The sequence below is a fragment of the Narcine bancroftii genome, chromosome 3 (genome assembly GCF_036971445.1).
Source record: "Narcine bancroftii isolate sNarBan1 chromosome 3, sNarBan1.hap1, whole genome shotgun sequence".
In the NCBI taxonomy this organism is placed as follows: Eukaryota; Metazoa; Chordata; class Chondrichthyes; order Torpediniformes; family Narcinidae; genus Narcine; species Narcine bancroftii.
Genome location: NC_091471.1, coordinates 32,732,266 through 32,749,614, shown reverse-complemented (window position 1 = coordinate 32,749,614; position 17,349 = coordinate 32,732,266). Strand labels below are relative to the sequence as shown.

The 17,349-nt window shown below is 38.2% G+C and overlaps 1 protein-coding gene across 1 annotated transcript in view; it reads left to right on the top strand.

The window, feature by feature from the left end:
• The window catches only part of LOC138757056 (uncharacterized), an 86,093-nt gene that overhangs the window by 36,520 nt on the left and 32,224 nt on the right, over positions 1-17,349 (top strand). The window contains exon 4 of the mRNA XM_069923757.1: positions 15,896-16,225. Coding sequence (XP_069779858.1) covers positions 15,896-16,225 — 330 coding nt within the window. The remainder of the gene's footprint in view (positions 1-15,895; positions 16,226-17,349) is intronic.

Genomic DNA, 17,349 nt, shown 5'->3' with positions numbered 1-17,349 from the left:
GTGAAGCCAAAATCCTTAAATTAGCAGCGTTTAATAAAATTACTAGTAAAGAAAAATGTTGTGTCACAATAGCCAAAAGTGTTTGGTTTCAAATAGAGATGAAACATGCAAATTTTAAGGCCTCTTAGATCTTGACCCTAGTGAATAGTTTTTTTTTCAATAATTTGTATTCCATATTGATTCATATTCCCCCACCAGAAATTCAAAAGTTGTCCTTAATCCCAATTAATCCCATTTGTCACTTAAAACTTCCCCACAAACAAAACATTTGTCTTTACAGTTCATTCATTAACTCAGAAATCCTTTTTATGTTTGATAATTACATTCATTACAGTTAACATACCGGTTTAGCACAGTGCCAGCGACCCTGGTTCGAATCCTACACCGTCTATGAGGAGTATCTGCCCCAGATCTGCATGGGTTTTCTCTTACATTCCAAAAATGTACAGATTTGGTAGGTTAATTGGGTGCACTTGGGCAGCAGAAGCTTGTGGGCCAGAAGGGCCTGTTACCCTCCTGCATCTCTAAATTAAAAATTACATTCAAATTTTTAAAAATAAATTAATTAAAACAATAAACTGACCTGATTGAATGGCATATAAAGAGTGACTGGTCTCGGCCTTACAAATGGAAGATTTAATTCTCTCTCATCACTTTACATCTTACTTGAGAGCTTCACCATGTAGCTTCCAGAAATATTAGAGTGTCTGGAAATTTTGTGGGACTGCATATCCACTCACTGCCATCATTTCTAAGGAAAAGCTATGGCCCAGCTGTTTGACGTTCTCTTCTTCTCACTTTGATTAAATCCTTGGAAAAAAAAATCCTCAAACATTTCCCCTAATCCTGTCCCAAAAGCAGCTGAACTGAATATTCTCATCTTCTCCAGCATTAAAGCTGTGGCCACTGACTTGCCTGAGGTACCATTCAAAAATTCTAGCATTCTGCGAGACCTTCGATCATTTCCAACAATTTTCTAGTCATTATTGCAGTTTTGTGACATGCTGTGCACTAATTAGCTAATTCACTTCTTTCAAATCAACAACTAGACTTAAATTAACCCTTTGGACTCTGGCCTTTTAATTGTGATGGAATATTTGGTAATGTTTTTGGGAGATAAATTGGTAAAATTAGAGTAGGTTACATACACACATTTTAAAACAGATCTTATTTGAAATACTAAAGAATTCATATTCAGTGACTTTAGAGAAATTATGGTGAATGCTATTTACATTTCATAAGTGGGTGCTAATTGAAATTAAGTCATGAAATGAATAAGCTAGTGTCTTGGAAGAGCCAGGTTGTCTGTGTTGGACCTTTTTGCAAGGCTTTTGACCTCTCTGCAAAGTGCTCACTCAGAGGTCATTGAGAGATTTGTTTACCTAAAACAACAGATGAACTAGAAGACTGACACCTATTGATTTGCTGGAGAAGGAGGGGGTTTTGCCAGTGAGAGAGGACATGTGGCTGGCAGTTATGATCTCAGAGAGAGGGAGAGACTGAACAATGTCAGCCAGGAGAAGCTCGCTGCAACTGAAACAGAAGCTCCAGAGTGGCGGATGGCTGGAAGTGCTATCTGTCTGACGTTTCTCTTGGTATAAGCGGAACAGAAAGGAACTTTGTAGTAGTCTAAAAGAAAGAGGTTATCATCTGGAGAACCGTGATGGGGCAAGTTTAATCAGCAAGACATTGAGGTGACTAATGGTGGTACCTCAGTTGTGGAAATCCTGGAGCAACACATCTCTCTCTGCAAACCTACAAGAACCTTCCTGAGTGGTAAACATTTACCTTTCGAGCACCAAAGCCTGGTGAACTTTACATATGTTAAATTCTGTGCACAGTATAAGAACTGCCTGCAATCAGTGAACTTGGAAGAATGAGAAGTGAGATTGAACTGTGAATACAATACACCTTATTCTATTTGGCCAAGTGTCTAAACCTATATCTTGAGATCGCTACGAGGGGACTCCAACCCCGTTCTACTAGGGGGACTCTAACCCCCTTTTTCTACAGGGGACTCTAACCCCATTCTACTAGGGGAACTCTAACCCCCGCTTCTTACAGGGGACTCTAACCCCAGTTCCTTACGGGGGACTCTAACCCCCGTTTCTTGCAGGGGACTCTAACCCCTGAAGCTTTATTCTTTGGCTTTAACTAGGACTTTTGCAGAGTACTGACAACACACAATTTTATCGTTGCCAATAGCAGAACTTCGTTTAAACAGGCGTCTGCTTACCTCCAGGCCAGACTATCCTGTTGTTTTGATCAGAAATTAATTCATCCCCAGATATTTCTAATCACCATTCTGTTCCTGTCTGGCCAATTTCTGCTGTTCTCTTTAACACCTCCTCCTGCCTTAATCTTCCTCCTAGACTGGTTTTCCATTCCCTTTGTTTCTTGCAGGCCATTCTTTGTTCTGGTCTGGCCTGTGTCTCCTGTGCTACTCACCACCTCCTTCCGTTGAGCATTCCTCCTAAATCGTTTTATGCATTTCCTCTCCCTATATTTGGGAGCAGACCATTTTGCTCAGCCAACTTTGCTCCATGCTGTGATTGCCACTTAATCACATTCCTCTTTTCCCCTGAACCATGCAGTAAATATAAACTTATTAATTAATCATTTCTTTCATAATGTTTTAACCCCTAGATTCCAACACAAGCAGTATTGAAAGCTTAAGAGTTGGTTCCAGAAGTGTATAGACAAAAATATAGGAGTTTGATGAAAGCATGGAATCAATCTTATATGGAGTTTGCTCTGAAGAAATCTGTATGGTTTGACCATTGGTATGCCTCAAAAGGAATAGATAATGATTTTGACAAATTGAAAAATTGAAATTAATTGAGGAAATTAAAAGGTGTGTTCCAAAGGAGATTAAATTATACCAGGATGAGAGAGACGTGGGGACAAACAGCTAAATTAGCAGATGAATTTGCTCTGATTGACAAAAATACATCTCAAAATGCCCCAGTAGGCATTTTCAGGAAGTTAATGGGGAAGCCTGTTCAAGGATTAATATGTAGCAGGATAATAAGCCTGAAATTAAGTCTGGAGAGAGTGTTAAGAAAAAATATGAAATTAAGTTTGGAAAGGACAGAACTTCTGGATTTGTATGTCATTTTTGTAAGAAACTTGGTCATGTTATTGCGAATTGTCTAATATTGAAAAACAAAAGAGAAAAGGTTTTACCAGAAGCATGTATTCAAACAGTTGAATTTAGGCAGAGCAGAGGTTCCAAACCTGATAAGGGTGACATGGATGTTTTCAAACCTTTTGTTTCAGATGGTTTTGATTCAGTAAAGGAGGGAGAATCACAGGTTCGTGTTAACATCTTAGAGATGCTGGTGCTGCTCAGTCATTGTTGGTACAAGGTGTTTTATCTCTGGATCAAAGGAATGACACGGTAGACAACTTTGATTAAAGGTGTTGGAGGTGAGGTGGAGTTGATATCACTTCACAAATTCAGAGTTAGTTAAAGGACCTGTTGTGGTAGGAGTAATTTCAAAGTTACCCATACATGGGGTATCATTTTTATTAGGGAATGATTTGGCAGAGGATAAAGTTGGGTCAGTTTTGAGATGAACAAGTTGACCTAGGAAGGATGAGGTGGAAGAGAATTGTGAGATATATTCTGCGCGAGCAGTAAAAAGGTCAATGTCTAAGAAATTATTGAGAGATGAAGAAGATCCAGTTGACAGAGATTTGCCAGGTGCTTCTAAAATGGTTTTGAAAGAGCAGGGTAATTGTGAGAGTAAGGATTTCTCTTTACTAAGGAAAGAGTTAATTCGGCAGATACAAGTCTTGTTGACTTAACAGACAAAGCAGTAACTGAACAGGAGATTAAAGAAATAGCTTGTGGTTATTAGCTGAAGGGTGAATTGTTGATGAGAAAATGGAGACACCTTGATATTCTTGCTAATGAAGGGGAGTGATTCATCAGGTGGTTGTTCCGAGAAATTACCGGAATGAAATTTTAAATTTAGCTCACAGTACACCTTTAGGTGGTCATTTTGGTGTAAAGAAAAGCATGAATAAGATTTTGAAACAATTTTTCTAGTCTAGTTTGAGGAAGGATTTTGTAAATTGGTGCTGGACATGTTAGTTTTGTCAGATTGTGGGGAAGCCTAACCAGGTCCTCCAGTGGCTCCATTACAACCTATTCTTGTTGTTGGGGAACCTTTCACTAGATTTCATTCCGGTAATTTCTCGGAACAACCACCTGATGAATCACTCCCCTTCATTAGCAAGAATATCAAGGTGTCTCCATTTTCTCATCAACAATTCACCCTTCAGGTAATAACCACAAGCTATTTCTTTAATCTCCTGTTCAGTTACTGCTTTGTCTGTTAAGTCAACAAGACTTGTAGATTGTGTAGGTCCCTTGCCGAAAACTAAGTCTGGAAATCAGTACTTGTTAACGATTATGTGTGCAACGTCGAGATTTCCAGAGGCTATACCACTGAGAAATATTAAAGCCCCAAACAGTGGTGACGGCTCTGGAAAGATTTTTCACTGTGTTTGGACTACCAAAAGAGATCTAGAGTGATCAAGAGTGAAAACTTTATGTCTGGGTTGTTTCAGCAGTTGATTTATGAGTTGAGAATAAAAGAGATCACTTCATCTGCGTACCATCTTGAAGCTCAGGGAGCTTTGGAAAGATTTCATATAAAAATATGACAATTTATTGTCTGGAGAATGGAAAAGATTGGGATGAAGGTATTCATTTATTATTATTTGCAGCGAGGGAGGTTGTGCAGGAGTCATTAGGTTTCAGCCCTTTTGAAATTGTGTTTGGACATCAGGTTAGAGAACCTTTAATATTGATGAAAGAGCAGTGAGTTAATGAGGATGTGCAGTTGGACTTGCTGGATTATGTTTCTAAATTTAAAGATAGGCTACAAAAAGTGTGGACTTTGGCTCAAGAGAATTCAGAAATAGTTCAGGGTAAAATGAAATGTTTATTTGACAGAAAAGCTCGTGAGGAATTTTAAGATAGGAAGTAAAGTTTTGATTTTGTTTCCAACACATGACAATCCTTTGAGTGCGAGATTTTCTAGACCATACATAGTTAAATCAAAACTGAATGATGTTAATTATGTTGTTAACACTCCAGCTGGAAGGAATAAAACTCAGGTTTGTTGAATCCATATTATGAGGATGAGGGTAGTGAAGAACAATCTGTATCAGAGGTGTTGGCTGTTGAGAAAGTAATGGATCATAAGATAATGGAAACAAAATCTTGTGAGGGTAACCTTAAAGAAACCATGGTTCCTGTGCGCCTGTTTAACTCAGCAATTTTGGAAAATTTGGAGGAAAAGTTAGGTCATCTTAAGTCACAAGAACAGATGAAGTTAAAGGAATTAATTTTAAAATATACAAATTTGTTTCCTGATATTCCAAAAAGGACATCAGTGATTTATCATGATGTGGATATAGGAGAAGCAAATCTCATTAAACAAAACCCATACAGAATAAAGATTCAGAAAAGTAAAATCATGGATCAGGAGGTGGAATATATGTTGAGAAATTATATTATTAGACATTCAAACTCGGATTGGAGTTCTCCTTGTATTCTGGTACCGAAACCAGATGGAACTGTTAGTTTTGTAAGGTTAATTCAGTAACTAAAACAGATGTTTATCCTATTCTGAGAATAGATGACTGAATTGGATTTATTGAAGGGTTACTGGTGTGTGCATTTAACTGAGAGAGGAAGGAATATTTCGGATTTTGTTACTCCATCCGGTTTATATGAGTATAATTTGTTACCTTTTGGCATGAAAGATGCCCCTGCAACATTTCAAAGGATGATCAATTCGGTTATCCAAGGGTTAACACATACAGATGCTTATATTGATGACTTGGTCACAAAAAGTGAGACATGGGAAGAACATTTGAAGGAATTGGACAAATTTTTGCAAGATTATCCAAAGCAAATTTAACTGTTAACTTAGCGAAGAGTGAATTTGCAAATGCCACTGTGACATACTTGGGTCATGGCAAAGTTGGATGTAATTTCTGAATGTCCTATTCCAAAAGGCAAGAAGGCAGCGAGAAGGTTTTTGGGAATGGCAGAATATTATAGGAAGTTTTGCAGAAATTTTGCTGAGGTTGCTCTTCCTTTAACCAACCTTTTGAAGAAAGGGGAGAAATTTGTGTGGACTAAAGAGTGTCAGACAGCTTTAGAAAATTTAAAGGAGATGCTATGCCATTATCCTGTGTTTTAAATGTCCTGATTTTGATAAACCTTTTTCTGTAGCAGAAGATGCCAGTGAGGGAGCAGCAGGTGCCATTTTATTGCAAAAACATAATGAAATTTACAATCCAGTTGCCAACTTTTCAAAAATATTCAATGTTCTTCAAAGGAGTTTGTACATTCTCCCCGAGTCTGCCTGGGTGTTCCCCGGGGGCTCCGGTTTCCTCCCACCATTTGGAGCCATAAATTGTGTGTAAATTGGGCAGCATGGACTCGTGGGCTGAAATGGCCTGTTACCATGCTGTATGTCTAAATTAAATAAAATTAAATATGGTAATTGTCAATGACGATCAAACGAAAGTACTTTGAGGAAGGGCTCAGGCCCAAAACGTTGGTAATATAGCTTTACCTCGTATGGACACTGTGAGACCAGCTGAGTTCTTACAGTATCTCTGTATTTTGACTGAAAGTAACTTCAGCCAGTCTATCCCCATCTTCAACCTCTCCCCTCCCCCAGCTGGTAACCTTTGAAGCAATAAAGAGAGCAAGTTTGAAAACCACATGATCTTTTAGCTAATGAACAAAGTGGCTAATTTCAGATGCGGTGAAATGATTCTTAGAACAGTAGCCCTGTGTTGGCTGCTGCAAGGGCAGAACTGCTGCTGGTATGGACCAGGGAGAGTGGGGAGCGGAGACACAGTGCTCCTCCATGGGGTCCTATCGCCTGGTGTTCTGCCCATGGCCCTATACAGGTTTTTATTGTCAGCGGAGGTCCGTTCCCAAGATAGAAACACCCCTGCTTGGCAGTTGACTACAAAGAGCGCAGGCACCTAGGGATGAGTAGATCTGCCCAGGGCAACAGAATGGGAGGACACCACCCCTCAACCCGAGAAGGAGATGCCTGGGAAGGTGACCATGGCAGTAGACCAGTGAGGGGCACACAGAAGGCTGCAGGTTGCATGACACAGGCTTGTGAGAACCAGGTATCTGGACTGGGATTCATGAGGGTGCCAGTGGCAAGAAAGGCCCCTGGAGGTCCTCTCATGTTAGCAGCTTCTTGATTGTCTTTGAACCTGGAGGTTGGGGAGAACTCAGTGCCTTGGAATGGCACTTATTTGTGGGACTGCTGACCTAGTGATGCCCCCTTTGTGTGCCTTTATGGCAAGCAGAAGTTAACAAATTTGGTACAAAAATAGTGGAACCAACATTTTCTTATTGTTATGAGCCCAAAGGACCCCAAAACCCAGCAGCAACAGACATTCACTATGACAAGTAGTTATTTTTTAAAAAAAAACTTTATTTAATATTTTCAAAACAGAAACTTTTAACAAGTCCATAATATAAAAATGAAAACTACAACTATCCCACAACCTTCCACCCACCCTCAGCAAACTCCACAAGGGAAGCATTAAGAAAATAAAAGAAACACATACAGCAATTTAAGATATTACTAAATTCATACATTTCAAATAAGGCAACTACATCTTAACAAAAAAGTTATAATTATCATGCAAATTATATGTTATTTTCTCCATATAAATACAGGACCTCAACTCATTGTGCCAATGATTTACATTTAACTCAACTTCGTCTTTCCATGAAATTGCAACACATTTATGCGCTACAGCCAATGCTAAATGAAAAAAATGCTGTCTGAAACTTATCTAACCTCAAATCCATAAATGGAGCAGTATAACCCAACAAAAATTATTTTGGATCTAACAAAAATTGGATCTTAAACAAATTTTGAATAAATTCCCTAATTTTATGCCAAAATGATTGAACCTTATCACAAAACCAAACTGAATGTAAAAATGTTCCTACATATAATCCACATCTAAAACACAACTCTGAATTACTAAATCCATATTATTTCAATTTCTCAGGGGTTAGATATAACTGGTGCAAAATATTATAATTAATCATACTATATCTTACATTAAGCAATTTAGTCACACCATCAAAACACATTGTCTCCTAATCAGCCAGATTAACTTCACAAATTAAATCATTTTCCCATTTAATCTAAATTTATTTATCTAAATTTATTTTATCCATAGTGTCTTGCAACAATGCTGTAATGGAAGATTTAAACTGTGTTTTTTTACTTTTGCAGCCTTTGCTTCTGCAGGGCTGAGAACCTGCTTGTTTTTTAGAATCACCAGACATAAGCTAAATTCCACCGAGGGGCCAGAGATGCTGTTATCTGACAAAAGGACATCTGTGTACCAAGAACATTTAATCTTCCTGCTTGTTTTGGTCACAGACTGTCAGAGGCTTACCCTTGATGCAAAATAAACCATTGTATTCAAAGTGATAAGCTGAACATTACATTATTCGATAGAAGCCTAGCATGCTAGCTTGCTCGCTTATCTTTCTTGCTGTGCTGGGAATAGGTGCTTGGGTAAGCAGTTTTTGGGTAATATAAGCCATGGTCCCTCTGCTGAAGTTGGAAACTCTCCGAGAGGTGGCAACATCTCTCAGCAAGAAGAAGAACTTCTAGAGTCCAGCCAATGTCCCGGTCGGGGGAGGTGGAGAAGTTGCTACCGGCGCCCTGACAACCTACTACAAGTGTGCAGTCGTTGCCTCGCTTCGGCAGTTGGGACCAGTCCAGATGTTGATAAGAATATTTGGGAAGGGCTTGCATATTGTAGTTTGAAATCAGCTTTTGAATTTGTAATAAACATTTGTATAAACTGAACTGCTCTCGGTGTGTGTGTCTATTTTCTTTCGGTAGCTCAAACTTTGTGACCAATCAAAAATGAACAAAATGAGAGGTATAAGTTTACCCAAGACAAATGTGTACATCTCAGAAATTAACCCTTATTTAAAGAATGAGAAATCATAAACTCAAATTTCATTAACTTAGGAATTTTCATTTCTCTTCCAAAATTATCTTTCATTAAAACTCTAATTTGATAATACACAAACAAAGAATTCAATGGAATTCCAAATTTCTCTCTAAGTTGATTAAATGATAAAAGTTTACCCTCTTCAAAACAATCCTGCAACAACTTTATTCCTTTAATCTGCCATTCTCTTAAAAATCTATTATTCAATGAAAAAGGAATCAATTTATTTTGATATATTGGGGCTTGAACTGATATTTTACCTTTCAAATCTATCAATAAATTCCTTTTAGTCCAAATCTCTAACAAATGTTTTATAATTGGTAATTATATCTCTGTAACAAAACATAATTCCACTTAAATATAAATTGATGTGAATAAGGTTCAGTAATACCAGCCAATTCTACCCTACCCCAGATGGTGGGATGGGGGGGGGGGGGGTAATGAAACATCCAGCATATGGTTAATAAATCTTAATTGAGCTGCCTCATAATAATTTTGAAAATGAGGTCATTGTAAACCTCCCAAAGTGTATTTCCAAGTCAATTGATGTATCGCTACTCTGGCTAATTTTCCCTTCCATAAAAATTCTTATTACTTTATTTAAATCCTGAAAAAAATATTTTGGAAGTAAACAAGGAATGAACAGAAAAAGATTCTGAATTTGTGGAAAAATATCCATCTTAATACAATTTACTCAGCAAATTGACAAAGGTAAATCCTTCCACTTAATCAGATCTGCTTTGATCTTTCTCATTAATGGTACATAATTTAAATTATACAGTGATTGAATATTTACATCAATCATTATACCTAAATACTTGATTTTATCAGACCAACAAAATTTAGTAATTTGTCTACACTGATCGTAATTTGCCTCAGAAATTGGTAATATTTCACTTTTATCCCAATTCACTTTATATCCTGACAATTTACCATATTGATCTAGATATTCTTGCAAGTAAATTAAAGATTGTTCCAGATTAGTTAAATATATCAAAACATCATCAGCAAATAGATTAATCTTATATTCATCGTCTGTTATCCTTAGACCTCTGCCTAATAGCTTGAGCTAACGGTTTGATGACCAACGCAAATAGAGCTGGCGACAAGGGACAACCTTGACGAGTTGAATGCGATAATTTTAAAAAAGAAGAGGTTTGACCATTTGTTGCCACCCTAGCAAATGGATTATTATATATTGCCTTCACCCAACCAATAAAAAAGGGTCCAAACTTATATTTCTCCAAAGCTTTAAATAAAAATTTTCATTCAACCCGATCAAAAGCTTTTTCAGCATCTAGAGCAACTACCATTGGTAGGTTGGGTTGCTGATATGAAGCATTGATCAGCGAAATCACTCTAAGAATATTGTCAGAGGCATATCTATTTTTAATGAAACCAGCCTGATCAGCATGTACCAATTGTGGTAAATACTTAGCAAGTCTATTTGCCAATAATTTCGCTATTATTTTATAATCTACATTTAATAAAGAAATTGGCTGATATGAAGCTACATTCAAAGGGTCTCTTTTTTTTGGTATAACCGTTATTATTGCACTCAAACATGAATCTGTTCTTGCGTTACCTGCTGAAGAACATCCATAAATAGAGAAGACAAATCATCATAAAAAACTTTATATCATTCAGCAATAAACCCATCATCTCCTGAAGACTTCCCATTAGGCATTTGTTGAATAACATTCTTTATTTCTAAATCCATAAAAGGAGAGTCCAGTTTCCTCACATCATTTTCCCCTAATATTGCCAATTTTAAATCTGACAAAAAATGATTCAATGGAACCATCATCTCGAACTCTCTCAGAAGCATATAATTTCTGGTAAAATGATAAAAATTGGTCGTTGATTTCCTGAGGTTTAAATGTAACTGAGTTATCTTTCCTCACATGATTAATAGTTTACGATGATTGTTCTGTTTTCAATTGCCACGCTAAAACTTTATGGGCTCTATCCCCTAACTCATAATAGCATTGCTTAGATCTTTGAATCAAGCATTCATATTGATAGGTTTGTAATGTATTATATTGTAACTTCAATTTAGTTAAAGCTGCCTTATTATCCTCTGTACAATACCCCTGAATTTCTTTTTCCAAATCAACTATCTGTTTTTCCAATAACTGACTCTCCGCCAAAAATTTCTTCTTTTCCTTTGATGCATAGCTAATAATTTGACCACGTAAAAATATTTTCTTTAGCTTGACTCAGAGTTAAAATAGCTTCAGACACAAATTGTTCATCGTCAACATTAGGCGCATGCACATTCAACAAGGACCATGACTCAGCAAACAATTTACAATTAATCATTAAAATTCAACCAGCTGTTTCTACCAAAGATTTGAGTTCAAATGGTATTTTCTTGTGAATCAAAATCGCCACTCCTCCTGCTTTTGAGTTAAAAGAAGATGAAATTACATGACCAACCATCTCTCTTCAATGTTAAATGTTCTTTTTCAGTTAAATGAATTTCCTGCAGAAAAGCAATGTCCACTTTCATCTTTTTTATATAAGCTAAAACACGTTTACGCTTAATCGAATTGTTTAAGCCCTGAACATTAAATGTTGCAAAAGTCAAACAAAAAAAACCCTTCTATTCCTTCAATCCACAAAAAAACCTTCTCCTTAATAAAAAAAATGAAGCTCCCCTTGCAAAATAGCCCCTAAATTAAACAACCACTAACTCCCCCCCACCCCCAAACAAAATAAAGATTACACAAAAATAGAAAAAGTTTTTTTAAAAGATAAGTAGAAACTACAAAAGTAATAACTCTCTGCTTAACTGGGTGTGGAAAGAAATCAAATTCCTCCACCCCCCCACCCCCCACAGGTGGTGAATTACTTCCAAAAGCTTCAGCAACATCCATCCCCCCCCCCCCCCCAAACAAGACTTACAAGATCGTAAGTCTAAATCAGTTCACAGCCCCAATAAATTCAATCCCAAGACTTGTTCTGGATCATCAATATCAATCAAATTCTTTGACATATTTGCCTTCCCATTCCCATTTCCATTCTTCTTATCACCAAGACAAGTAGTTATTTAAACAAAAGTTGTTTTTAATTATCTTTAAACATGAAAACAGAATCAAACTTTAACTTAACACTATTAACTACCCAACTTAACCCCCTTCTAATTCTAAGCACACGTGTATTCTTATACTATGCACAGAATTTAGATCTTTCATTAACGCATTAATTTGTATTGCCATCTTTGATTTCCTTATACTTTTTGGATTTCTATCCAGTAAAGGGTCAAGGACACAATTAAAATCCCCACCAACTAAATCATTTTAATTAGCTTGGATTAACAATAAAAAAGCTTCTGAAATAAACCGCTCATCATCTATATTAGGGGCATAAAGATTCAGCAAAGTCCATGATTCAGCAAAGATTTTACAATTCACTCTTAATAATCTACCAGCGTGCCCCTCTAAAGATTCCAATTCGAAAGGTAAATTTTTATGAATCAAAATCGCTACTCCTCTTGCCTTAGAATTAAAAGACGAAGATAAAACATGACCAACCCAATCCCTTTTCAATGTCAAATGTTCTTTCTCAGTCAAATGTGTTTCTTGTAAAAAAGCAATATCAATTTTCATTTTTTAAATATAGACCAGTATTCTCTTTCTCTTGATTGGATTATTTAACCCCTGCACATTAAAAGTTTCAAAATTCAATTGAGACATCTTTTTTTTCCCAACTACTAATATACTTATGCACTATAAAATAATGCTCCCATCTACAATCCTTCCAAAAAAGAAAAACTCCCTCAAAATAGAGGAAAAAAAATAAATACAAAAAAAAACCCACCCAAAGGTAGTAATACCCTAAAAAACTGGGTGTGGTAAACCCACTAGTGGTAGATGACTATCAAAGTTTTCAGTGTCATCCACCACTCTCACACCCCCCCAGCCTGATACATATTGATTATTTAATCAAACACAACCAAATATAGTCCATACATTCAACCCAACGATTCCAAGCCCAATGACTGCTCCGGATCTTCAACATCAAGAAGACTCTGTGTCATCTCTTCTTTCCTTCCATTCTTTCCATACTTTCCATTCTTTCCATTCCCATGTCCATTTCCATTTCCATTCATTCTCCTCTTAGGAGATAACGGAGGAGAAGATCCATTTCTTCGCAATTCCGGCAGAGAGTTAGCAAAAACCAAGGCATCATGATCATTCTCAAAAAATTGAAATAGAAAATTTCCATAGAAAACCTTCAAAATTTCAAACTTGTAACCTTTTCACCACAAAACGTCTTTAGCTGTATTAAATTCTCGTTGTCTTCTAATAACCTCTTGACTCAAATCAGCATAAAAGAACACCCTATTATGTTGAGCCATTAATGGAGATCTATTCTGTCTTGCATTCTGTACTGCCATACATAAAATCATTTCACGATCTTGATATTTTAAACAATGAATCAAAACTGCTCTCGGTGTTTGTCCTGGAAGTGGTCTTCTTCTCAAACCTCTATGAGCCCTATCCAATTCCAAACCTTCAGGCAAAAACTCTTTACCCAGCACCTCTGCGATCCAGTGCTTAAAAAAATTTATAGGGTCAGCACCTTCCATATCATCTGGAAGATCAACTATTTTCACATTATTCCTCCGACTTTGATTTTCCAACGAATCAATCTTCTTCATTAAATCTCTTTTCTGAATCCTCCAATCTACAAAAGAGCCTTCCACTTTTTCCATTTTTTCTCTATTTCTACCTGAGTTTGACACTCAGAAAAAGCTGTTTCAATTTTCTTAAAATTATCTTGCACAGAATCGACTGATTGTATACATTTATTAATATCACTTTTAACTACAGTCATTTCCTGTTTCACAGTTGACATTTCGTCACACAAAGTATTCATTTTTATTTTCATCTCCATAAATCCTTGAGTCATTTGAGATTATATTTGTTTTGACATATTATGCATTTGCTGTATTTGACCAGCAATCCTTTCCAAAACAATAAACACTGAATGCAGTCCAGATTCCACTTTCACTTTTTGAGATTCACCCTCTTTAACAGCAAGCTCCTCCTCCTGGACATATTCCAATAAGGTAAGTTCCTCTTCTTCCTCAGTCAGCACAGGTCCTTTAACTGAATGGCTGCGGGTCTTGACACCCAATGACGGCACCCCGACCATTTCGGGACGCCGACGCTCAGGCTTTCCCACAGCGCTAATTTTGTCCAGTAGCTCCCTGGCCCGTGATGTCACACGCAGGCCATGCGAAGCCTTCGGGCACGCAGAGGCGTCTTCCAACGTTACCCTGCGTGCCACCGGGCCGCCCAGCAAGATCATGGGCTCGCGGGTCCCCTTAACGGCCGTGCCACCTGCGTGCATGACTTCACGTGGATGCAGGTCGGCAACGGCCGAACTCACTGATGTACCGGCACCATCTTGCAGATGCAGGATCGGCACCGGAGTCAAAGTCGAATGGGCTGGAGTCCTCTGAGGCTTGGAGACTCCCAGTGATGACTCCATGGATTCAGGTAGGCCTCAATTCTTCCGCACTTTTATACGATAGTTTTTTCTGAAGCTGAGGTTTGAGCTTTTTCACATTAGATGCCATCATAAAGCACTGTTATTTAAATAACTGTAAATCTTATTTTTAAGCACTTTTATACTATTAACAAACCGGGTATTTAATGATCCAGCTGGGGAGAGGTGGAACACACGTGTTCCTCCTACTCCATTTTGCCACGCCCCCCAAAGAAAAAACATAGTAACTAATTAAAAATAAAACCCTGATCTGGAACCTGAAAATGATTGTGGTCTGACTCTCATCCTGGCCTCTGATCCTAACCCTGTCCCTGAACCTGGCCCTGGCTCTAGCTGTGCACGACCTGCTGTTATTTCCCAGCAGAAGACATGAAATGTAATTCACCTCATGGTGAACAGAAGTGGTTGGGCACCACAGGATCAGTGCGTAATGTATCAATGTTCCCCATAGTCTATGACCAACCTTGCCAGTACAGTACCCAGATCCATGGATGGTAAATCAGCATCTAGTGAGGATAAAGCAAATATCAATCTGCAGAAGTAAATGAGCAGGTCAAGCAACTTTCGGAGGGAGAGGAATTGTCGTTTCAGGTCAAATCCTTTTATCAAGGGTGATCGTGGAGAGGGGAGATTGCCAGATAAGGAGAAGAGAATGAGACAGGAGCCAGTGAGTGTTTGGTGATCGAGGGAGGGGTAAAGGATGACGGACAGATAGAGATACTGAAGAGCAGAGTTTGGAAGCAGAATATTGATGACTTGCTGGGTGTTTAAAGAGACACAGACCATTTGTGCTCACCATTTTAGGTCATATGATCATATGAAGCCGAAGGGCCTAACCCTGCTCTGATTTTTAATGTTCCTACGCATCTAAAATTCTTAGCGTGGGAGCTCACAAGTATCTGAGTCAAAAGCTACCTAACTTATTGTGTCACAGAAGGCCATTCAGCTCATCAGGTCCATGCCAACTCCCAGAAGAGTATCAGTTCCATCACTTGTCTTATTTCCCTATAGCTGAGTTGAGACTGACACTGGAGAGGTTACTGAGGTTTCATTTACTTTGCTGTAGGAGATGCAGCACAGAGTGTGTGAGCTGACAGCAGGGACTTTCCTTCTCTTTCCTTTTTCTATTTTGTTTGTTGGCAAAGCGGCATAATGACTCTTGGCCAGCATTTGAAAGGCATGCAAAAGAAAGTTTCTCATTATATCTCGGCCTGCAAGACAAGAATAACTAAATACTTGTTTCCTCCACATTCTTCACAGAATTAATAGAACAGATAGGCAGCTCGGAGACTCTCTGGATGTACGTCATATACTTTCTTTTACTTCACAGATGAAAAGATGGGCCTTAATGTTAGTCAGCACCCCCCAGAGGTCAATGTTACCGAGGGAGGCCGGGCCAAGATGATGTGCTCCTGGAACATCAACGAGATTGAAAGCGTCAGAGTGAACTGGTTGAAGGACAACGTTAATATTTTTACAAATGTCAAAGGAGAACACAGATACGAAAGGAAAGTGTATATAATGGAAAGAAACTACTCAACCTTTACCATTCTGGGTGCCTCTCTCAATGACTCTGCATTGTATCATTGTGAGGTATTTGTGGAGATACCACCACCCGTCGTGCGAGCAAGAGGTGAAGGGACAATGTTGAAAGTCTTTGGTAAGGTCATTCCTTTGCGTTTATGCCTTATATAACTGAAACTTCAGCAAATTACAAATATGCTTCATGAGGGGCCACTTGCACTTTGTCCACCCTGATTTCTATTCAAGATCTTTTAAAGAAAAGACAAAAATCCCCCAAGGAAGCCAAAGAAATGTATCCTGTTACAGATACAGCAAAACAATAAGCAATACTAATCACAAGGAGCTATCCTGGTTCAAAGTTGTGTTATTTGGGGTGGGGCCTAAAGAGAGAGAAGAAGGAGGGATACGAAGATGGCAGTGAAAGATAGAAATGGAGTAAGGACAATCGGCAGGCAATGGTACTGAAGGAAGACAGCAGAGAGGGTCAGAGTACAGAAAGACATTTAAAGGTCAGTGATACTCTATCAATACCTCAATAGACTAGAAATTTCCTAAATGATAGGCTTTTATTACAATAGACTGATGGCACATCTCATGTTGCTGACCCAAGTCCCCAACTTGTTCTGGGGGAGGGATTATGGCATTGCCGCCTTTATTAGGGAATCAAGAGGGAGGAGCCGTAGGTATAATCAGCAAGGGGTGGTCCAGCCTTACACGCACAACCATTAATAACAGTGACATCTAAAGGTGCTTCTGTACAGTTAAATGGAAACTGAATCCACAACAGGTTGGCTGGCACAAATACACAGGTAAGGTCGGACTGCCAGTACAGAAACATATAGGGTGACTAGGGTGAGGAGCTAGGATATTCAATCTCTGGGAAGGACAGTAAAAGGTAAAGGAGGTCAGTTGGTGTTTTAATAAGGTGAGTTAGTGTCGTTGATAAAGCACAACATCAGTGCAATCATTGGAAAGGGTCTTTGCTTGGCAGATGGTGGTGCAGAATTAGAAACGGTTTGAGTGGAACTAAGAAGCAGAGGGGGGCCAGAAAACATTAGTGGGAAATGTTTACAGGCCTCCAAATGGCAACTGTAATTCAGAACACATTATAATCATGAGGTCCAAGTAACAGGTGCGTTACAGAAATTGTGGGAAACTATAATACACAATACACACTGTCTGAAGATAACAAAGTAAACCAAATGTGTGGAGGATGAATTTCAGGAATGAACGCAAATGTATTTCTAGATCAGTATAACA